The sequence below is a fragment of the Thermobia domestica genome, chromosome 16 (genome assembly GCF_964235325.1).
Source record: "Thermobia domestica chromosome 16, izTheDome1.hap1.1, whole genome shotgun sequence".
Lineage (NCBI taxonomy): Eukaryota > Metazoa > Arthropoda > Insecta > Zygentoma > Lepismatidae > Thermobia > Thermobia domestica.
The window spans coordinates 80,777,826-80,802,161 of record NC_137469.1 but is presented as its reverse complement, the minus strand read 5'-3'; the positions used below and the strand labels follow the sequence as shown (position 1 = coordinate 80,802,161).

The 24,336-nt window shown below is 36.1% G+C and overlaps 1 protein-coding gene across 1 annotated transcript in view; it reads right to left on the bottom strand.

The window, feature by feature from the left end:
• LOC145673196 (uncharacterized) overlaps positions 1 to 24,336 on the bottom strand; it is a 401,214-nt gene that overhangs the window by 195,474 nt on the left and 181,404 nt on the right. The window contains exon 7 of the mRNA XM_081742667.1: positions 23,550 to 23,727. Within this exon, the coding sequence (XP_081598793.1) occupies positions 23,550 to 23,727 (178 nt within the window). The remainder of the gene's footprint in view (positions 1 to 23,549; positions 23,728 to 24,336) is intronic.

Sequence of the window (24,336 nt, the reverse complement as noted above, 5' to 3'; positions counted from 1 at the left end):
GCACATTTATTAATTATAACATGTTGAATGAAAACCCACCGTGACACAAAACCGATTATCACCCCGTCGGACAGAATTCAGGATGGCGTCCAAAATGGCGGCACAATCTGAAAATATTCCAATTTTGGCGTTCTTTGGGCCAGTTTATATGTTCATTGGCATGCTAAATTCAAATAACGCGCTTTTAAAAATATTAAGGTAATATATTTACAAATATAAAGAATTATGGCATATTTACATCCATTTTAATGCAAAATTAAACATGCTATTTACTGTAATAACAACGAAAAAATCGTTTTTAAAATTTTGAATGACGTGTTCAGATCTTATAAGTAAATCCAAAGGTATTATTGTAGTTAAGTGTTAACTATATGTTTTTAAGTCATCTCATGTTGTTTAAGTAATCTCAGTAATCTCATGGACTGATATATTAGTTGATGCTAGAGTAACATCAACTGGACGAGCTGAATCGCTTCTATCGTCCTCTCACGTCAAGCGCGCTCGCTATGCTCACCAAGTAACAATGGCTGCACTATTTATTTTGAAAACAGAAGCATACGAAGCATATAAATATATCAATGTCTCTGAAGGAATGTCATATTTAGATTTTAACGAATAATGTAATCTACGCAATGAAGAATCTCCGCAATTTATTTTCTGGTCAATAACTATTTAACTACAGATTCTATTGGTCTCTTGCTTACAAAGTGTGCGTGAAGAAAATTTTGTACAATTCAAAACTATTCTGGAAGATATATGTCCCTGGATGTTTGTTTTAGGTCACACAAACTATGCCCGCTGGTTGCCAGTTTTCATCAAAACACTGAAAGAACTGGAGATGCGCCATCCGTTTATATATAAAGAATTCATGAAAGGCAAATTCGTAAGTCAGAAGAGCAATCGAGCATTTTCAGCAATGGCGGATGACCATTTGCATGAGCAAAGTAACAAACAAGTTAAAGGAATTGGTGGAGCAATAGGACTTTTTGACAAACCTGCTGCACTTTTGAAATGGATGGTTGCAGGGCCAGATGTAAGAATGATATCTGACTTTGAAGAACAGTTTCCAGTTTTCGATGGTGAAGAAGATGCAGGTGATGAAAATGACGCACAGCATAAGGAAAGCAGCAAAGCTTTTGAAAAGAGATATAAGGAACACGTTTTAGATAATGTAGCTTCCTTTAGAAACTATGGTAACCCATTTGCAGAAGATATATTAACAACAGCAGTTAGCAAATTATGTGCAACAAAAGATGCAGAGAAGTCGGTCAGAGAAGCCAGGAATCTTGGAAGATGTCTGTATGAAAATTTTGTACAAGAGAGGTTGATTGAAGGGAAAACATCAATTTATACAGTAATTAAAAGGTGTAATTTAGTGTTATTTAACAACAGAATGACAAAGGGGAAATCTAAACTTCAAATGCAAACAACAGTCCTTAGAAAGGACGCAAATATATTATGCAAATTGTATGTGGCGAGTCAGATTAGGCAACCTGACGTTACAACATTTTTTTCTCACGAAATTCACCCATATCCTCCCTCTATTAGCGAGTTCGGCAAACTTCGCAAACCATCAAGGAAGTCTGACATTATTACCTGTTTATCTTCAGATGTTTGTGAGAATCATGACAGTGACTGTAGTATTTCATTTTGCTCGGCTATTGTTATAGATGGTGCTGCCCTTATACATTCTCTTACTCCAGGTTCATCTAAAACATTTGGATAATTTGCAACCAAAATATTTCGACCTGCCGTAGAATCTCACCTGCAGAAATTTGATAGGGTTGATATAGTATTTTACAGATACTTGGCAAGAAGTCGTAAGGCTGACACTCGTTTGAAACGAGGTTCTGGAGAAAAAATGTTAATCAAAAGAACAACACCATTCCCAAGGGTATTTAGGAAATTTTTGCAAGTTGATGAAAATAAAAAGCAACATTTCCACTTACTTGCTTCTGAAATTGAATCACTGGAACTTGGTTGTAAGTTTGTTATTTGCACTGATGAAGACCTCATAATTTGCGTAGGATCCTACCATAACAAAAACTGTCTCCTTGTTCACATGAAGAAGCAGATACAACAATTCTTCTACATGTGAAAGATGCAGTTTTATGTGGCCACAAAAATGTAATTTCAACAGTAGATTCAGATGTAATAATAATTGCTGCAGCGGCCCTGAAAGAGTTGCAGACCCTCGATTTGCAGAACTTGTACTTTATTTGCGGTGTTGGGAAAAACAGAAAACAGTTTTCACTTTGTGAAATGTTACAAAATGTATGTCCTGAAATTTGTGAAGTTTTGCCGTGTTTTCATGCTTACACGGGTTGTGACACAGTATCTTCTTTTCATGGGGTTAGTAAAACTAAAGCTTGGAATGTGTGGAAGACACTGCCAGAACTAACGGATTCTTTATTCGATTGTCTACTTGATTCATTTTATCTGATGATGATTTTGCTATGATACAGTATTTTACAGTGCTTCTGTATGACACAATCAGCGCAACAAAAACAGTCAATGAATGCAGAAGGATACTTTTCACACAGAAGAATAGATCCCTTGAAAATATACCCCTTACTGAAGATGCTTTAAGATATCACTTGAAAAGAACAATGTTTCAAGCCAGTGTTTGGAGACAGTGTCTACAGCGTCAGCCTGACATTCTTGATGTTACCAACTGGGGATGGAAAGTCTCAGATTCCCCACCATGCCTTACACCATTATGAACAGTTTTTCCAGAAATATCAATGAAATGTTCGGAATTAACCTGCTGCCACTGCAAAACAATGTGTATGAACAAATGCAAATGTCAAAGCTTGAACATGCAGTGTACCGCCTTATGCTCTTTTGATGGACAATATATACAGTGAGTGAGTTATTGATAGATGAGACTTAGACAAGCATTCCATCTCTAGTACAGAACGATTAAAATATAGTACTCTTTAAAATTGTTCGCAATTTCTTTTAAAAAAAGAAAGGAAGGAAGGAATATTCATTAAGGTTACATTCTTATTTCAGCAATTTTCGAAAAAAAAAGAATAGATTTGAACACACTTTTGTACATATAATTTTATTTTTAATATTCTACTTGATGATGATGATGGGTGTTCTGTCCGAGGGAGGTGATGATGATGACATTCTAAGGACGGCTCCTACAGTTTAACGAAGGATCCGAACCACTTGTGTCCCCACCGAGAATCGCACTCGGAACCCCTTGATTGCAAGGCGACGAGTGGAGATACTCATCCACCAGGGACACTATATTCTATCTTAACACGCAATAATTTAGTAAATCCTCCCATATTATTTAATTTTACTCCCTTTACTTTCTATTTATCACCCTACTGCCAAAAAACTTAATTGTAATCATTATCCCCCTCTTCTCCTTTTATAGAAGCTCCTATGACATGTGTCTCAGTAGTTTTTTATTGTGTATTACCATCTAAATAACTATGCCAAATTTTATTCTGGTATCCAAAAAAGAAATATTCTTACTGAAATTTGTACCAAGCGACTGCACTATTATGAGAACTAAGAATAGAGACTAACAGGTAAAAATACATTTTGGGCTAGTTACATCATATACCCATATTTTTAATTATGTACAAAAAATATGAAGCAGATTATATATTCTGTTTCTCAAACAGTATTCCAAATTAATGAATTTCGGCATCTTCCGATCTTAAAAAATATGTCAAGTTTTTGAAGTTAAAATATGTTAAGAATAAGCGAGTAAAAAAAATTTAAACTAAACCCCATATTCCAAGTTTGTACATGTACCTAATATGATGATAAAATTATGTTCACTATACCCTTAAAAGATTTATTTGATTTTGATGCAATGTTGGGTACATTAGCTTGGCGAGTTTTCAATTATTTCTATTCCATAGAGTTGAAACCAGTCAAGCATGATTAAATGAATCCACCCTAACTTGGAAGTTACTTCATGTGAAGAATATAACAATGATACTTTTAAAAATATATATTATATTTTGATGCAGTATGAGTTACTTTTATCGTTGAATCTTGCTACTCATTTTCCTTTTTTGGGGCTAACATCGGTCACGAATGAGAGTGACAGTCTCTGCTAGATATTAAACAATTTTTATACTACCAACAAATTCATAAAAATGCATTTTTTGTAAACCTTTGTTCGAAAATTAAGGTTTACAACAATTGGGAGTTAAAACTAGTCCAGAGCAAAGGGATTTCATTTCTTAAAGCAACATGGTAAGGTCATCTATCCTACGAACTATATGATTTTATAAAGCTTTCCTAAAAATGAATTCGATTTTGATCGGATGTGGCGTGTATATTTTACTTAAAGCTTCCTCATTACCCCACACCTTACCCCTTTAAACCAGTTGCTACTGTATATCCGTTGAAAATTCCAGTACGAACGACAAAACTCTCATAAAAAGACTAACGGGATACGTCAATTAGCATGATGAACCAAAGCACATTTAAAACTTTTACCTACTGGTGATAGGAATTTCCCTAGCATTGACAGAACATTATATTCCTCTTTTGGTGCAAGGAGATATCCTGACAACGCAAGGTACCTTATATCATGATATAATATGACCTCAACCCAACAGTATCTAACCGAATCCAGGAGATCTTTGAAAACAAGAGTGACTCGAGTCACGGCTCTCCTACCACAGATTATGGTTGAGATACTACAAGTGCTACCGGAATCAATGACTCGTGTAAGGCATTAAATAAGGAGCAAACCCCAAATACTTTCAGTAAGATTCGTGTGGTATATAGGTGAAGTCTCTTCACTTCCATTTGCATAGCTTTTTCGTTGTTTTATCAATATGTTGCTTGCGCTAGTGACTCATACAAAATAGTTCTGTAAAACCCTTCGCCGAAAAAATGCTTTGCAATTCAAGAGATGAACCTTGTTTGCTTCCAATTCAACATGTCTGCCAACCACAGGATTATACTAACAAATATGTGTGTCAGAATTGGTAGAGAAATTAGAAACCTCCGCTGTGTCTAATCCAGTAATAATGTCGAACTCTATGAAAGTTTGATACCTGCAAATTCCTGTTAACGTTGAATATCCAATAGTATGAATTATTCCTCGTTGCTCAAAAGGTTGGATCTGTTGCACTAGTTTACATTTCAACATGGTGTGCTCAAGTTCGGATTGCCACTAGCCACACCTTCATGCCATAATCAAATTTAACTGCATAAATTTGGTGTTATAAGGGTCACATTCAGAAAGAAAGTGTACTAGAACTCTGCTGGGCTAATTTGTTTTCATATATTGTCTTTCAATAACATCTGGTAGCATTTTCTAACTTCCGTCTTCTTTTTTCAAATCTCCATTCTTGCGATTTTGCCATGATTCTAGCCTTTAATTCCAAAGGAGTATAACATTATTAACATATTAGGTCACCAGTTATATCTGGATTTAATTTATTCATTGAATAGCTTGTTGTTCTGCAGGATATTGTCAGTCTATAGTGAACCGAAGTGTGACTTCTTCACTTCCTTGCTAGGTTGTCATAGTGTTGTCATATATTGCATCGAACGGTAAATGTAATAATTTCACATTTACTAATAGGACTAATAGGCCCTATAAATAATTTACGAGTATGTTTCATGAGCTAAAGACAATGACAGTAAGCACGAAGATATGGTAAAATAATATTGTTAATGTATAAAGCAGTTCAATAATAGCACTGCTATCATCTTAAGTTTGTGTCTTTGTGTTGAACTCAGTCAAAAATTTAGGTTATTTTTACTTGGGGATTTTTTTTATGTGCCAATTTCCTAGAGCTTTCCCCTGAGCGCATAGCTATCGAATCCACGTTGAATTTGCATATAAGAAATTAGCATTCTACTATCAAATCACTGTGCTTTTATATTGTTGATATTTCCTTAAGAGTAAGAAAAATTCGCTTCGTAGGGTCGGGTGGTGAACCAAACATGAGAACATTAATTAGCTTCTTACCTCAGGTTGCAAACAGTCAATAATATTGCAAATTAGTACACTACAACTTTGTCGTAAGATATTCAAGTATATTCAAATAATTGATAATAAATATATAAATAGAGAAATAGCTTTCCTTTTAAAGAAGCCTTAAATTCTGTTACTTTTCTTATTCTTTGTGTTATTAGCAACGCCGGACTCATTTGAAGAACATACATCATATCTTTCATAAGCCATGTCCCTAGTGAGAATCGCAGATATTTTCTCCCTGTACCGACGTCTGACGTACAAGCATGGTGGTCACTGAGTGCACAAGTAGCAGACCGAAATTGAAACGCAAATTTCGACTAGTTAGAATCATCGCATAAGCAAAAGGAAGTGTTCTTCGTAATCAGCTGTCTCTGAACTTCTTAGAGCAATAAAAATTCAGTGGAAATGTCCATTCAGAGCATAATAGGTCACTGATTAAATAAATCAATTTTACTCTAAGTTCACCAAAAGTTAACTAAAACTGTTCATATCCGTAATTTTTTTCCATTCTTTTTACTTTATAATTTCTAACATCTTTATTCCCAGTCAATATCTCTCAGCCATAAGTCAATACACCGAATTTATGTCTATACATCATGATATTTCAGTGATATAAAGTTCAATCTCTACGAGGTATATATTTTTCTCAAATAAAAACAAGTAATATTTCGCATCTATTATGTGTTTTAATTCATATATATTCCTTTGCAGTCATGTAATTAACGTGTATTTTTTAACCGTAGACTCGAGCTCGATCCTCGATTTAATCTTGCTGTCACATACAAAACCAAAATATTAGTTCGCACTAATCGTGCTTCTTCCATGTACTCAAATAAAAAACCAATTCAACAACCATGAAAAAATCAGTCACACTTTCTAGAAATTTATATTATATAATCTGTCACATATTACCATATATCTATAGAAATTATCCACGACCTCAACCCCCAATGTTACCTCTTTTTCTTGTAGGGATCAAAGCTTCACACATGTATCTCATAATCATATTCTAATCTATGTAATTTTAGACATACAAGGCTAAGACACAAGTAAGATAAGTTTCTCTAGTAATGTTGTATGAGTTTCTTTTTCATAGTTCAATTTACCTAAGAGCGTGTTCTCTAACAAATGAAATGCATATTTGAAATATAGCATGTTAAGTTGTTAAGATTACGTTTGTTACGAATACAAAATAACTCATCTGAACAGGGATCGCCAAGCGGATGCCAAAATTTTGCACATCCAGACAACGGTAAGCTTCACTGCAGGGATAGTAAGCGATTGCCATTAGTAAACTCAGCGTTGCGAAGTAATCAAGAGTAAAGTTTGCTTGCGGTTGCTCATAGTTCAGTAGATGACGGAGCATAGTGACACGCTTTTATCTCGTACCCTGTGTCTAATATTTGGGTAAGACAAGCCCCAAGAGAACAGCATCTTATACCAATATTGACCTGTGAGCAGTGGCTGACCAAGGTGAATAAAGCAAAAAGATAAATTTGGAAACCTAACCAGACAGTCCGTAGGAAGATTAATATTTTGCAACAGTAAATGGTGGCGGTGCTTCATATCTCTCGCACAATGCATCTTTCATTGTAAGAAAAGATATAGAATTAAAAAGAAGGATTAATATGATGCACCAATGAACATAATTAATATTCAATTCTGTTAATATTCTATGATTTTAATAATATTATTATCTATATTTAATACTGCAAAGCAATGCTTTAGTTCTCTGCTCCTATAAGTATTATGCAGTATACATATCGTCCCTTTCGTAACAAAGGGGCGTATCTCATTTTTTAACTTTTCCAGGAGACAAGTTTAAACTTTTTTCATTGTTTATTCTATCGTTTTCTTTTAAAATTTAGTTTGATCTCGTAAGTTATATAAATGAACGAAGGATATCAAAATAAATTTTAAAAGAGGACGATATAATAAATAATGAGAAAATGTTTAAACTTGTCTCATTGAAAAGATAAGAAAATGAGATACGCCCCTTTGTCTCGAGAGGGACGATATATCCAATATTAAAATTTTAAAGCTTTGGGGAGGTACTTTTAAGATTCTGGTTTTGCAGTTGTATGCGAGGACACGATATTAAACTTTTCGATACAAAGCTCCAAAACCCAGGCTTTCTCCCAGAAAAGTTTATGCTGGGAGAAGACTCAAAATTTGGGGGTGTATGCACTAGGATACTGCTATAGGATGTGTTCTACAGCAGAGTAGCATATGAGGAAATGTGTCTTAGTTCCGTAGCGGAGGACAAAGCACACTCGGAGGTATGCCCTAAAGAAATAGTACCACAAAACACCATTGATTGAAATTTATGGTGTATGGCCAGCCCATCATTACTATAGTGTACTTAACCAGACTTCGATCGTTCTCAATGCAAATACCACCCATTTACAACAGGATTTTCTGCGATAAAAATGTGTATTATTGCCACAGAAGAAAGCTGGTACTGCGCGTACTAGGCGTACAGGATTCCACCAACTCCTTAGAAACATAATAGATAGTAATACACTGCACAAACAATAACACATTATTGAAAAATCTCAGGAACTGCAAAGACAAAATTATGTTTTTAGAAATTACAAAGGTACCGCAAAGATAAGTAATTTGAATAAGTTTAAGCTCTACTTGTCTTTGAAAAGTGCATTTTTTAAATTTATCTATATATATAAAAGAGAACGTACAAATCCTTTGTCCGCTCATCACGCTAATACGGCTGAACCAATTTCTTTTATTTTTGGGGGGTTATTAGGATTTGGACCCTAGATGGTTTTTATCATATCACTTTAATTTTCAATTACCAGTGTCTTGAGATAATTGACCATTCAGGTGTCCATTACGTAAAATCCTTTGTTAGTTCATCATAGGTATAAAAATAAACGTATGTATATGCAACCCGCATGACCGTGTCACTCGGCGGGTTAACATAAATGACAGGCGTTATAATGGTTTTTATCATATCACTTGAAAGCGAAAAAGTAAAAATTATCTAAGTAACAAAGTTTATTGCGTTCGGGGGTGACCGCAGCGAAGCGGGGCGGGTTAACATAAATGACAGGCGATATAATGTTAACATTTACTGCAATCTTCTATGGTTTTTATCATATCACTTGAAAGCGAAAAAGTAAAAATTATCTAAGTAACAAAGTTTATTGCGTTCCGGGGTGACCGCAGCGAAGCGGGGTGAACGCTGCTAGTCATTCATAAATTGACTATTATTTTACTTACTTTAATTTTTCTCTTAAGAATTTTGTTATATCTTATTTGTTAATATATGTTTCTTGTACTCAAAGAGAAGGAATAGGCCTTATATGTTAGAAACTGTGGCAATTATCTAAATTTTTATTTTTATTTTTGCGTTCTGTATTCTTATGTACTGAACCAAGTTAAAATATTATACTCAGAGAACAGCGAAAACCTATAGCTATAACCAAGCTACAATAATGAAAGGAGCGACAGATTAAAAGGGAAAGAATGAAATATTACTTACTTCTGTAGTGTCTGCATGATTATTACACAAAATGAATAATAATATAAAACAATTTTGGTAAATAATTTGTGGAGATATTTTTTTCGTAAGTTCAGATTGTATAACAAGGAATAAGTATTTAAAAAAGAGTTCCACGTGAAATACAGATGAAGGATGTCTGTCCTATGCCTTAATGTTTGATATGTGAAAAAAAATTGGTAAATGTGTGCCGTACACGGGTGCACTCACCGGGAGATTGCAACGGGTTCGAACCCTCTCTAAACTTAGTAACTGTTTAAATAATAGACCTATAGTTGAATTTTATGTATGTCAGGGCGCACTTACGGGGCTTCGCCCAGTCCAGACCCCTTCCAATACTTCGACTTTGATCTCCCTATGGGAGTATTGGTTTAGAGAACTGCGGGATATCTTAAGTTTAAATCAAGTTAAGATGAAGGCTGAACAAACTTTGCGACGATTACTTGTGTGTTTTAAATCTATGTGCGATACATAAATTTTCTTCTTGAGTTTCAACCAGAAGAATTCAAATACGTATTCATTCCAAAAATCTTTAATTCATCTTTGCTGGTCTAGTGGCTAGCGTGTGCCTTTGGTCCACATATTCCTGTTTTTTTTTATTCCCGGTGGGGGAGTACGAAATATATAATTTTACAATTATTCACTTTCCGTCTCTATTAGCCTGAAGGGCAAATCGTGGGACATTATACTATAAAGTTCATTTCATTTTTCAAGGAATCTGAACTCGTAAAGAGAAATTTCCCTGCTGTTTTAAATGTATTATGAGATTGGAAAATTTGCGTTTCGGGATTGACTTGCAAACTTTGATTACAGTGCATATTTCTTTTAGAAATTCGAGCCCTTTTGTAGAGTTGGAATAAAAGTATTTCATAAAAGATGTGTGTATGGGTGGTGTAAGCCTAAGTATCATAGCTTCTCCATAATAAATTCACAACTTTTATTTAACGGGACAGAAGTTCTCCCTGGATTGACTTTGAATTTATCTCTGGTTCTAGCACTAAGGTGAAAAAGAATTAATTCTACTAACTGTTTTGACATACGGATGTAATTTTGGGAGCCTAATGTTATCTTTGTGTCTGCCTTTTTAGTCATAATAGCGGTAACACGTTTTTTATTGAACATCTTTTTAATGGCATTTGTCGATTGACTTGAAAGAACTGAGTTTAGCCTGAAAGCAGAAGGTGTGTAACGTATCAGATGAACAATCTTGTTTAACAAAACCTGTCTCCCCCGCCTCCCTGAAAGCCCTGTATTGCTATCCACAGATAGAATTCAATCAAAAGCAAATCATCTTTAACTAACTGTAATCTTTATTACAAGTAAAATATTAAAATGAGATATACGGTTGCCATTATTACATATTTTAAAATGCTGAATCTAAGTATTTAACATTAGCACTCATCTTTTTCATTAATTGATGTAAGAAGCGACTAAGTGACTTCTGACCACTTGTTTTATCAATGCTATCTTCGAGGATTGAGGTAACACACACGCCGCACATCCACTCGTCAATAACTTCGAAATGAATCAAATCGTTCAATTTGAATTCAGGTTTCTTTGCTATAGAGAGAATCTTTCTTTGTACAACACTGAGGTCAATTTATTCGCAAGTTGTTACCAAATAATTACACAATGCAACAAATTGCAAGGTCACAAAACCTTTTTTTCTAAAAGTGTGGGCGTTCTTTATGTATTTCGACCTCCTGATACTTAAATATTTTATCAGCCACAGTCTTGGCAAAAATCGCTACATTTGCAATTGATGGCAATGCAATATAATGATATCATAATATATACGAAAACACCATATAAAGCTCAGAACCGGCGCATCGATTTCAACTGTTCAACAGTTGCGCCCCTAGCGGCACACAGCAAACTGTCAAATTGGAAATGGCACTTCCTGTTCGTCACTGTGTTGTTTGAGGAAATAAGTACGCACTGGCGCAAATCCCGGGGGGACGAGGGGGACATGTCCCCCCCAATCTTGGACCTGGGGGGGACTGTCCCCCCCAATAATCTGATTTAAAATGTGCTTTCTCGGATAAGTGTCATGATTTATGTCCGACTGCCCCAAAGGAATGTAAGATGAAATTGATTTATTTTGGCTTTTCCATTTTTTAAAAAAAGAATCGTATTCTGTAGTATTTCAAACTGAACTTCGTGCTGTAGTGAGTTCAGTAGTCTCATCAATATATATTAATTCCACTTCCGCTATTTGGGCACAAATTGCAATAAATGCCAGAGGAGGATATGCCCCTCTCCTCATGCTGGAAAGTTGTCTCAGCTGTAGGTACGGGCACAAATTCCGGGGAAATGGGGAGACATGTCCCCCCCAACATTGGAACTGGAGGCTCTCCCAATAATCCGATTTGAAAAGTGCTTTTTGCAGATAACTGTGGTGAGTTGGGTCCTACTGCCACAAAGGAAAGTGAGATGAAATTTGTTTCTCTTGGCTTTTCCATTTTCAATTGCGTGACGTAACCTGATATGAAATCTTATCTCCTCCTCTCCCCTAGGCCCTAGCACACGAAGAGTATATAGACTATCCAATGTCAGTAGAATCCATCTTTTCAGTAAATGCGCATTTAATCTATTTGTAGTATCAGCCTAGGCATCTACTCATGCTTCGTAAGCTAACTAACTCTATAGCCTATGGAACCCGGAGATTCAATGCCGCGTTCACAAAAGCTCTCCACTGAATTCTATTCTTAGCCAACTGGATCCAGTTTCTACTTTGTATTCCTATCTCTGCGAGATCCATCTTAATATTGTCCTCCCATCTGCGCCTAGGTCTTCCTAATGGTCATTTTCCGATTGGTCTTCCAGTCAAGACTGAAAGCGTTTCTACTTTCTCCCATCCTGGCAACATATCCTGCCCACCTAAGCCTCCTAGACTTGATGACCTTAACAATGTTTGGTAAGCCGTATAATTTACGTAGTTCGTCGTTATGAAGTTTCCACCATTCCCCATTCCCGTTCCTCTTGGTCCGAATATTTCTCTCGGGATCTTGTTCTCAAATACTTTCAGTCTATGCTCTGCACTCAGTAAGCGACCATGTTTCGAAACCATACAGAACAACAGGTATGATTATCGTTTTATACATTTTAAGCTTCAAATCCCTCGACAGAATTCGCGACGACAAGAGGTTTTGAACTGAATAATAACACGAATTCCCTGTTTTTAGTCGACATTTAATTTCTTCGTGAATATGATTTTCGTCTGTTAATATTGATCCTAGATATTTGAAAGTATCCACTTTATCAAAAATATTATTTAATATTTTAACACATACATAATTTGCCGTATTCCGGTCCCGACGCACTTCCATGTATTTAGTTTTCTCTGCATTTACTTCTAAACCCATGTCCATGCAAGCGCGTCTAATAAGACCTCTGCATTTCTTTCTATTTTTCTCCTATCATTCCCTACTAAATTTACATAATCAGCGTACGCATAACCTGGTGAACACCGTTCAGCTCTAGGCCCTGGTTGCTATCTTTGATTTTCCTTATAGGTATTCCAGGACAAGGTTGAATAATAATGGCGACAAAGTTGAATAATAATCTTCTTGTTTCAGGCCATTCTTAACGTGAAAGCTCGTGGCCAAAATTTTTCCTACCCGGACTTTACTTTGGGATTCATTTAAACATGCCTTAATTGATCTAATTAGATTTTTCGGTATTCCAAATTCTGTAAGAACGTTGTACAATGTTTCTCTCCTAACCGAGTTATAAGCCTTTCTAAAATCAATAAATAGTTGATGTACCGTGGTATTGTATTCCCACTTTTTGTCGAGTATTTGGCGAATGGTAAATATTTGGTCGATAGTTGATCGATTTCGTCTAAATCCACACTGATAATCTCGAATAATTTCATCTGCGTATGGGGTCAATCTTGCTAATAGAATGTGTGAAAGGATTATATAGGATGTTAACAGAAGAGAGATGCCTCGATAATTATTACAGTCAGTTTTGTCGCCTTTGTTGTGGATTGGAACAATGATTGATTCTTCCCACTCTTGTGACAATTCTTCCTTGTTGTAGATAAGGAGAATGAGTTTGTGTATCTTGTTCCACAATTTTTTTGCCTCCAGCTAAAATTAACTCAGCCGGAATTTCGTTTACACCCGAGATTTGTGTTTCTTTAATTTCTTTATAGCGATTTTTACTTCTATTCGATTGGGTTCTGGAATATATGGTTCTGCGGTGTGTATCTTCCTTTCTCCACGCACATTAGTTTTTGGCTGCGTGTTAAACAAATCGTCAAAGAAATCTTTCCATCTATTTAAAATGCTATCTGCATCAGTGAGAACTCTTCCATCAGCTTTCTTTCATATATAAGAACGAGGTTGATAGCCTTTCTTAAATTCGTTGATCCCTTTATACATGTCCCGAATGTTTTTATTTTTACTATTATCTTCAAGTTCCTAAATTTTAGCTTTCAAAATATCGCGTTTCTTTGTTCTAAAAGTTTTGGTTCAAAAACTTCTCTGCTAGTTCGAACCATGGTTTGTTCCTACGCATTTCCGCGTGTCCCAATTTTTCTTTTGAGAGAGAATGTTTCGTAAGCAAAGAAAATAATTCAATTGCTGGAATATTTTTCTCTATAATCTTAAGGTTACATCTATTAAGTAAAGAGTATGATATGCGTCAGATTTCTGAAACGATTCCTGTAATGTTATTGAGATTATAATCATTTTGCTCAAAGAGTATTGTTGCGTCATACATAATTGATATTTTTTCTTCATAGTTTTGGGGAAGTCGTCATTTATATTATTATATTACTATAAAACAATTTTAACGTGGATCTTTGTGGATGCCTAATTAGAAACATACCAATTATAAATATGCATGTATTCAGATTTCAGAATGTTTTCACGGCAGTGATTTGTAATACTGATATGTACTACTACTTCATCTCCAGCACCTAATATATAATATACTCTACAACAGTTGATCAGATTCATCTACCGTAATATGAGTTTCATCTCCTTTATCTAGAATAAGCCTCAAATCTGCCCACCTTCCAATGTTGAAGACAACCAATGGCGTATTTAGGATTTTCTTTCGAGGGCTATGCCCAACACAAGGAAGGAAGTGGGCAATTGCCCACCTGAGTTTGAGAATTAAATATATTTTAATTTATGCATAAATTGAAGTTATAATGGCAAGAATTACAGATCGATAAATCCTATATGATATGATACAAAAATTTAGAAGTGAATGTAACCCTTTATTCTGTTCATACAAGAAGAAGAAAGCATCCTCTTGGCCGTCCTAATTTCCCGGGCTAATTATTCCCCCGTTTTGGTTTTCTTTAATTCAATCATTTCCTTCTTTTAAAAATAACTAAACGATATAATTGTTCCTTTGTTATATTAACTAAAGTCCTGTCATGTTGATATCCGCGCATGTTGGTGTGGAACACTAGTTTCGCTTATCAACTCCTCTTACGTTAGTTTTGGTGTTACTGATGACGGCCAACTTGAATCACAACTGACAACGGTCGATAAAGTATGATAGACGAAACGAAAGTAGTAACGTCAAGAAAAAGAAACAGAAAAATAGAAAGGATGACAGAAAGAACAATTAAGGACCCAGTTCTTATATGGAATGAAATTTGACAAATACAGTATTATTTCTGAACAAAAAGCATAAGAAAATGGAAAGTCAATGACATTCTTAGAAGTGGTAAGAAGGATTATTGTTGTACGCGTAAAACTAACAAATTATTTCGAGGGGAGAATGAGCCTGAAAGCCTCCTAAATACTTCACTGAAGACAATTCTGCTCCCCTGATCCTTCACAGCATTGTTTTTCAACTTCATAAATATTTTGAACAAAGCTTATATACAGTGACTAGCAGAATTATTCGGACACTATAGTGTTTCAACAAAAGATGGGATTTATTTCAAAGAAAAAGCAGATGTAAATAATATGCTATCATTTTCTCTGACATCTAACAAACAAACAATTTTACACTTCGAAAATAAAATAACCTAACAATCAATGTAACGTAATGAGATCAAAACAAACACAATACGAATTCGGGTGTTGCAAAATTATTCGGACACCTGACCAGAAATCACACTTATCGAGTAAAAAATAAAAAAAAAAAACTCAATATCTAGTAGGCAGTCCTTTCTGCTTAAGAACTGCATGTAGTCTATTTGACATACCAATCATAAGTTTGCGGTGTATGCAACAATAATATTGGCATATTCTTGACGAAGCACATCCTTCAGATGCGTCTTCGAGGTTATGCATATTTTTGGAACTTGTTTCTCTAGTTTATCACACATTTCGAACTTGTTTCTCTAGTTTATAACACATTTCGAACTTGTTTCTCTAGTTTATCTCACAAATGTTCACTGGGGTTCATATCTGGAGACTGGAGAGGGGGATGGAATGTCTTTGGGCAATTGTATAGTAACCACAGATTTACAATGTGGGCTGCGTTTCTGGTAGAATTTGAATGTATCTAATATCCCCATTTTTCTGCCTTCTTCTTTAAATTGTGTTTGAGAATTTGCAGGTAGAAGTGTCTGTTCATTGACTGTTCAATGAACACCAAGTCATCTACTTCAGACGCTGACATGGAGCCCCATGCCATTACGCTGCCTTTTTCGTATTTTACTGACGCCTGCAAATTTTGTTCTTCCAGCTCGGTATTGTTTCTTCTTCACACCATTACCTTCCCATCAGAACAGAAGATATTGAACTTACTTTTATCAGAAAAAATCACGTAGTTCCACCAGTTGGCATCCATATACTGGTATTATTTCGCAAAACTAGTCTTTTCTTCCTGTTTGTTTTGTTGATATAAGGCTTTCTGCATGCTACGCGGCCATGAAAACTAGTTCTTCTCAGGACTCTTCTAATTGTATCGGGACTCACGTCGATCCCCATTTATTCTTCAACCTCGGCAGCGATTTTTGAAGCTGATTAATTCTTTTTCACTGATCCTTTCGTTGATCCTTTTTAACTTTCCGGACTATTGCGGATTCCCGTCTCTCCGAAAATGTCTTTGGACGTCCCGTGTTAGGGAGAAAATCAACTCTATCTACAACCTTGTATCACTTGATAATATCACATACTGTACTTTTTTCATTTGTGACATCTCTGCAATTTTTCTGCAGCTTTTTCCTTTTTCATAATGAAAAGTTGCTAAGTGCCGCTTTTCAAATGTCGTGTTCTTTCCTCTTTGACCCATTCTTCGTGTTGACAACGAATTCTTGTATCTTACTGCCACGATAACGACTGCAGTACTTAACACAACCCTCAACACTAGCGCCACCTCTCATAGTGCTCACATTATCTCACAGTAGTCGTACTGTCCGAATAATTTTGCTGGGGAAAATTTGGGTATGGTTTTCATTGCGATTAATTATATCCGTACTGTTGACAGCAACTACATGTTTCATTGTGTTTTTCAGGTATGCGTATAGAGCTCCTTTTTCTTATGTATTGTTGTGTACAAAATATGTTTTCATTTCGAAGCCATGGCCCGTTATATGTATTTCATTGGATCTGTCCGAATAATTCTGCTAGTCACTGTATATATATATATGGGAACGTCTTACCCGTCCCCCCAATGTTGAAGACAGATTTGCGCCTATGTAAGCACGTGTTAGTGTTAGTGTAGAATGTCTACCCGAGGCTGTGCAAATTCTCTTAACAGTTTTTATTATATTTGTGGTGAACTTGTGATGAAAAAAATACCGAAAAAATATTACTGATTTCGTCAAAAAGGTCTACCATGCCTATTTCGGAGTGAAACTGAGCCATATGAACAAACCAAGGGCTCCACAGGTTGTGTGTGTAGAAGATTTACGACGGTGGGCGTTAGGAAAGAAGTTATTACTATTTGGATCCCTATAGTCTGCCGGGAGCAACAGAATCATACCGACGACTGCTATTTCTGCTCTTGTAAGGTTACTGGTTTCAGCAGCAGCAATGACAACAAAAAGACTATTCAGGATCCGAACAACATTCGCTCAGCGATTCGTCCTGTTCCACATAGACGGATATACCTATATCACAGCCTTCGCAGACATCATATACGGACGACAGTGATGACATAGATACCGTGCAGGAGACGGATCATACTCAGTTTGAAGTAGGCATAGATGAGGGCCCTATTCTGTTCACTCAGTCACATCTAGATGATTTAGTCAGGGATCTGGGACTGACAAAGGACAAAGCTCCTAGGGTCAAGGCTGCGTGAAAGACATTTCTTAGCACCAAGTACGTCTGTTACATTTTCAGAGTCGTAGCTAGGGGGCGAGCGGGGCGGTTGCCCCGGACGCTGAAGGGGCGCTAAAGAGCAAGAAGAAAGAAAAAAATGTTGGAAAACAGTGAACATGGTACATGAGGTATGTGCTATTCACGTTTCTCACATTCCAGTAAAGCATGTAAAATACCTTCCAAGTGTCAGAAATTACTCGAAAAGTACTCACCTAGCAATACGTGCTGCGAACATGAAATGAATAGGGGAAGGTCGTCTGGTATCGGACACCGTAGCTTTTTTCAGTTCGTCATTCCAAAAAATAGCTATATCAAATTACTTAATGCACAAAATGATACTTTGATATCTTACACACAACGTGTTAAAGGTGATTTGACAGGTAAAAACTAATAATATATATTTTTGTAAAAAATCAAAGGCAATACAAATTAGCATTCTTAAAAAGTGGAGGGTGGTATCGGACAAACATAAAACTATAGAGAATTGGCCTTTTGAAGTAATTTAATAACAGAACTAATTGAAAATATTAGCTGTTTACTTACAGGAGTTCTTACACACAAAATAGAGTTTTATTACGCTTTGAAATACAACGTAAAATAAGAGTAAAAAATAGATCTTAAAATTCTTAGTCTCATCAAGATATGTTATTCTGACACAAATCACAATGATAAAACAGTCTGCCTTCAAAATTTTCACATTGTTCATGGGCCAAGTCTTTACACATATTGCGCTGTATCCAATCATCAAAAGACTCCCCGCAGATTATAATGTTTTCCAGCAAGTTTGTAAACTAGTTTTAAAAAATTCTGGTATTCTTAGTGGCATTAGACTAGTTAAGTATACAAAGCCTTTACATGATTGTATAGTATTTCTTCTTGATCACGTTCTACTAAATGTGCCTTTGTTATCCGAGCAGCGAGGCTTAGCTGTTACCTCTTTCCCTTCCGACAATTTTCGACACGATCTCCTAATGTACTCTAAGGAACACCATATCTACCACTTGCCGCACGTGCTTCTTTGGAAATAACTTTGTCCATGACCAACTTTATACTTTCTTCATCGCAATTGCCACGTATTTTCCCCATGGTTTTCTGAAAAAGCCAGAAACCATTAAAAAACGTCAAGTTTACTTACTAGTGCGTTGTCCGATAACACCCGATTCCCTTTTGTCCGATACCAGCCGAACGACTTGCAACTTATGAATGGCTATCTACCGGCTTGTAACAACACGAAGGCAACTATACGCCTAAATTATAATATATACACCCTAATAAATGCTATAATTGCAATAATATATCAATACATTTACTTTGTGACAAGTTGCAGGCACACGAATCTATCTCCGTGCGCCTGATTACTCGCAAAAATACAAAAACTTTAAAGCAGGAGATACACCGTTTATCGAACAAATCTACTATGGCGTGGGCTTGGCTAGTTTATTTCGATCAACTCACTGTATGCTTGACATGTGCCGCTTTAAGCAGGAAATAACGAAAACTGGTTTTGTCCGATACCACCCGCTGTCCGATACCAGACGACTTTCCCCTATTCCTCAAGTACCAGGTACGTAAACGATTGGTATGGAAGTTAAATGGTACGTGCTATCATGTTATTGCTTGGGTGGGACATAAGTTAATTATAAGCAGTTTGGTAGACCTAAAAAGCAACTAACAATTGCATTGTGTTCGAAGTGCTGAACACAATTTACTAAACTAAAGCCTCAGATATGACCAGAAAGATGATAAGAGTGTGCTCACAACACATCACTCAACTAAAAGCCTCTGGTAGCCTTAGGAAGCCCAGTAACAAATACGTTGAGTCCGATGCTGACATACATCATCCAACTGAAAGCCATCTGATAGGCTTAGAAATCCAGTAACAATTGCATTAGGATCAATTTGTTTATTATATATCACTTAACTAAAACCATTCTTATGGGCTTACAGTTACATTAGTGTCAATTTGCTGATCATTCACTCAACAGAAATATTCTGGTAAGACTAGAAATTCAGTTACAATCGCGTTGCGTTCAATGTGCTGACAACACATCATTTAAATATAAGCCAGCTGATAGGACTAGAAACCCACTATCAATTGTTGGGATTATGTGCTTACCACAATCCTCTCAACTAAAAGCCGCTGATAGCACTCTCAACTAAAAGCCGCTGATAGTACTCTCAACTAAAAGCCTCTGATAGTACCAGAAATATAGAAATAATTGCGCTGGGTTCAACATGCGAACCACATACCACTTACCTAAAATCCGTCTGTTAAATCTACAGTGACCATAGTCCCGTTTCCCCCCTATCACGTGTCCACATATTCATTGATGGTCGCATTGTATTAATGCGGGATCATGACAGAGGCAAACTTTGAGATAGTGTGACTGTTCTTTACTGTTTATTCCAGAATGTCTGCGTGTACGGCATCTTTTCATAACGCAGTATGATTCTCCTTCGCATATACGATGTGAAATTCTCCTCAACATTGCTGCCGTGATGGCAGTAAATGCATGTCAAACAGCATCCTTAAGTTCGTCAATTCTCTCGTAATGTGGGGCAGCAACCTTATGTTTTATGAACTTCCACAATGCATTATCGCAAGATGACAGATCAGGACTTCGGAGTGGCCACTCCAAAATGCAGGCAAATGGACAGAACCACATCCAATCCATTTATTAGGAAATGCCTCATTGAGATATTCTCTAACAGCAATAGCATAGTGGGCTAATGCTCCATTCTGCCGGAACCATACACGATCGAGTAGTTCTCGATCTTGCAGATATGGAATAAATCAATCACGTAACATGGTGAGATACACAATGTGATTCACAGCACCATCAGAAAAATATGGATCTAGCAAGTGAGTTGCAGACATTGCCGGCCGGATCATGACATGTGGTAAGTTGTGTTCAAATTCGTTATAAAAATGTGGATTTTCTTTACTCCCAAAATAAACATTTGTGGCTTTTGCGCTGCGAAAGGGTTGTAAAGACATCGGACATCCTCCCACAAACCTGCTGACGTTTCGACACGTCACTATCACTGAATTCGTTTCTAAAGGAACGTTAAATGCCTTTGACTGCAAATCTTTCTTCATATGTGTTTGTAATATCGAGTATGGTATATCCAATTCCTGTGACCGCTTACGAAGGGACATTTTTGGCAAACCTTCGACAGACGCTGCAGGCTCCACACACGTTTCCAGACGTGTTGGGTGTCGTTCTGTGTGAGGCTTATGTTTTATGCAACAAGTTGCAAAGAGCTTTTTCTCCCACCGTAAAGTTAAGTTCTGGAGGAGAAAATTTCTGAAACCTTACAGTGAAATCATGCTGAATATCTCTCTTTGATTTTCTTGTATTGGGTCGTTCGTGAGCACACGTGCTCATTACGATCCGTTCCTCCGTGTTGTAAGTGGACTCATCAGCTATGATTTAGATGTTAATCAACACTAATCAGGATACTTTGTTTGCTATTTTGTCTTCGCCTTCCTCCTATGACCATTAACTTATCAATTTCAGGCCTTATCTTATAACCAAAATGAGAACTATGCAAATCGCATTTAGCCGAGGTATAAATTCTTCACAACACTTCAGCAGTGGCATATGTAGCCTAACAATAGAGGGGTCGGTTTACAAGCTAGGACTACTCTGAAAACTGGTCGAATCATAATAGGAAGCAATTCTTCTTACATTATTTCTCAACATTCCTATCTTTATTCCCATCAATATATATACATTTATTTATATAACAACACTACGGAAAACTAACCATAATAACTTCACATCGTAGTCGTTTCCAGTTAGACCAGCATATCTAAATAACTTTTAATAGATAGACCCTTCTATTTAGACCCTTCTATTTTATTCCTCACCTTCTCAGCTTATAGTAATGCAATAATCAAAAATATACTAAGAAGTTATTAATAACAGCGAAACTGCCAACACACTGACCTGGCGACGGAGGAGGCGGTACATAGTTACTTCAAAAGACTAGAAAAGAAATAATATTACCTCATGAAACGAGTGCCTAAGAAAGACCATTAACTCAGATATATTTCAGCCTAGTGGGACTGATACGTGAGAATTTCGGCTCGTTGAGATCTAACATGTAAACAACATAAGAAAGGGACATCGAGACATATGTAATTCATTACTTCCAAATGTATAGCTATGTCTATATCCATAGGAACAAAGTTCAGACATGGATATCAGACACAGCGACCTTCGAAGTCCTTGTATTTAAACTGGAAGGTGTAACGTGTAATATGACATAGGAACTTTACTTTGAGTCCCTATATATATATATAATCAGTCATAAAGATAAATATAAGGACAATACTTCTGAGACATAAACATTATAGAACTTAATAGAACAATATTTAGAAAATATTACTATAGTGCGCCAACCCATTTTATCATTTAAGGCAAGACGTATGAAAATCATATTAGCGTTGGAACGATGAAGAGCGAAGAAGAGCTAGCGAGCTAACTGACGCTACATCTGTGCAAAGACGTGAGACTTTACTGATTACACATTATTAGCTTTACGTACTGCCCCTGTACAAAGCGAACGTGAAAAGACGAAGAATACATGCTTGTTCTATCACTGACTCACTATTAGGCCTGTAACGAAGTTATGACAGAGAAAGTTCCATTTCGTAAATTATACTGTAATGTATGTGCCACTTTCTTCTCAATCTAGACTTTAGAAAATTCCTGACTTTAACGATCACTGAGCGTAAACTCTGCTATTCATCATGCAACTGCAAACAGGCTTACAGTCTCTGATTACGTTCTTGATTGCGTCTATAGACTTTTGGAAATTTCATGACGTCCTTAGGGTGAGGTCCAGAAAATTGACCTATTACCCTTCTCCGCCCATTACATGGTAGTGAAACAGATATCACTGCCTTGCCTTGCCTTCCCTCATTCCGCTCTTTTTTCTCTTCTTCTTCTACTGCCCTCCTTCGCGCATCGTCTCTCTTCCTTCAGGAACGACAACGAAATTCTTTTTCGCTTAATTATTTAAAATGTTAATATCGTTCTAACAAAAATATTAATATATATTAATTAGATAACTAGTACTTTTCGTAGCAATAATCCCAATAACTAAACATTGTTAGTAAAAGAAATCTTAATTAAAGAAACATAAACGACTAGGAAGTATGAACATCTAGAGAGTTCTAGAACTTTGTTCTAGAGGAAGTGCAGTACTCCCTGCACCTCTCTGATACTTTTGTAACCATCAACAGATGGTGTGAGCATTGTCAACATTTACTACGTTTTCACAGACTATTTCAAATAAACCCTATAACCTTCACATAAAAGAAAGAAGAACAGTTCTTTTGCGTTAACGAAACGCAAAACGTATTTATACAAAAATCATACACTACTAGGATTTTAGACAAAATGACAAATATACTAGAAGAATTATAAAGAAAGACTACTAAGTAGTAAAAGTTTATTGAGAAGAGCTAAATAATTTGAGAAGAACTAAGCTCGTCTCAACCTTAGTCTAATCAGCGCGATTTTCAGCATATGGACTCACTCAGCGACATTTTCAGACGCATTTTGTATATCAATAATATAGAAGAGAAAAAGGTCATAGATGACGATAATGTCCAGACATACATATAAGTAATAAATAAATTGGAACACACAAGCTGTAAAATAGTATGATATTTTGATAAATGTGAAATTAGTGATTTTTAACGAAAAAACTTACATTGTAGTTCTTTTTCTAGACATTTGTAATCCTGTACTACTATCCAAATACGTATCGTATTTTTACTTTAGTGAGTTGTACTTACTTTTATCCATAAATAAGGCTTTCAAACCATATTGAGTTACAGTATAATATCTCATATTGCTTAGGTATGATAATGTACTCCTACTCAAAACTGAACTATTTGCTATGTCGTTATAGACGTAGACACCAGAAGATTTTACATGCACATAGTTGATGCCTCTAACAAATTTCAGTTCTCCCTAAAACGAAAGAAGTATATTCAAGTTTCAACCTGCGCATATGAAGGATAGAAAGGGTAACGATCAACATTCATTTTTGGGTCCAATTTTAGATTATGATATAAGGTTGTTCTAGGGAGCTAGTACTACATTGTTACATATCAAAACACGCAAAAAAGAGCTGTCAGTCCACTAAAAATAATAATAGAAAAATTGCATACATAGGAAAAAGAATGAGTCCCTAATGAAGTGGAAAAGCAATCATATTATGAAAATGGACTATTATTGTTTTCTTCATGTATTCTTCAGATATTAATATTATGCGGAAGTCACTTCTAGTGAGATAGCATCTCACACAAGCTCTGTGCAGTGGCGGATCCAGGGAGGCGATCGGGGCTATCGCCCCCCAAAAGAGGAAACTTTCTAATTTTATATATATAAATAAAACCAACCCACCGCCCCCTTCAGAAGTCCGTCCTGGATCCGCCCCTGGCTGTATTTACTATGGTGCTTCGTTAATTCATTCAGAAGAAAATAAGTTATTATTTGCTGAGCCTCTAGTGAGTAACAGCGACTCCATCGATATGTAATAAGTTTCATCCCGAAATTATTCCATTGTGCTCAAACTAA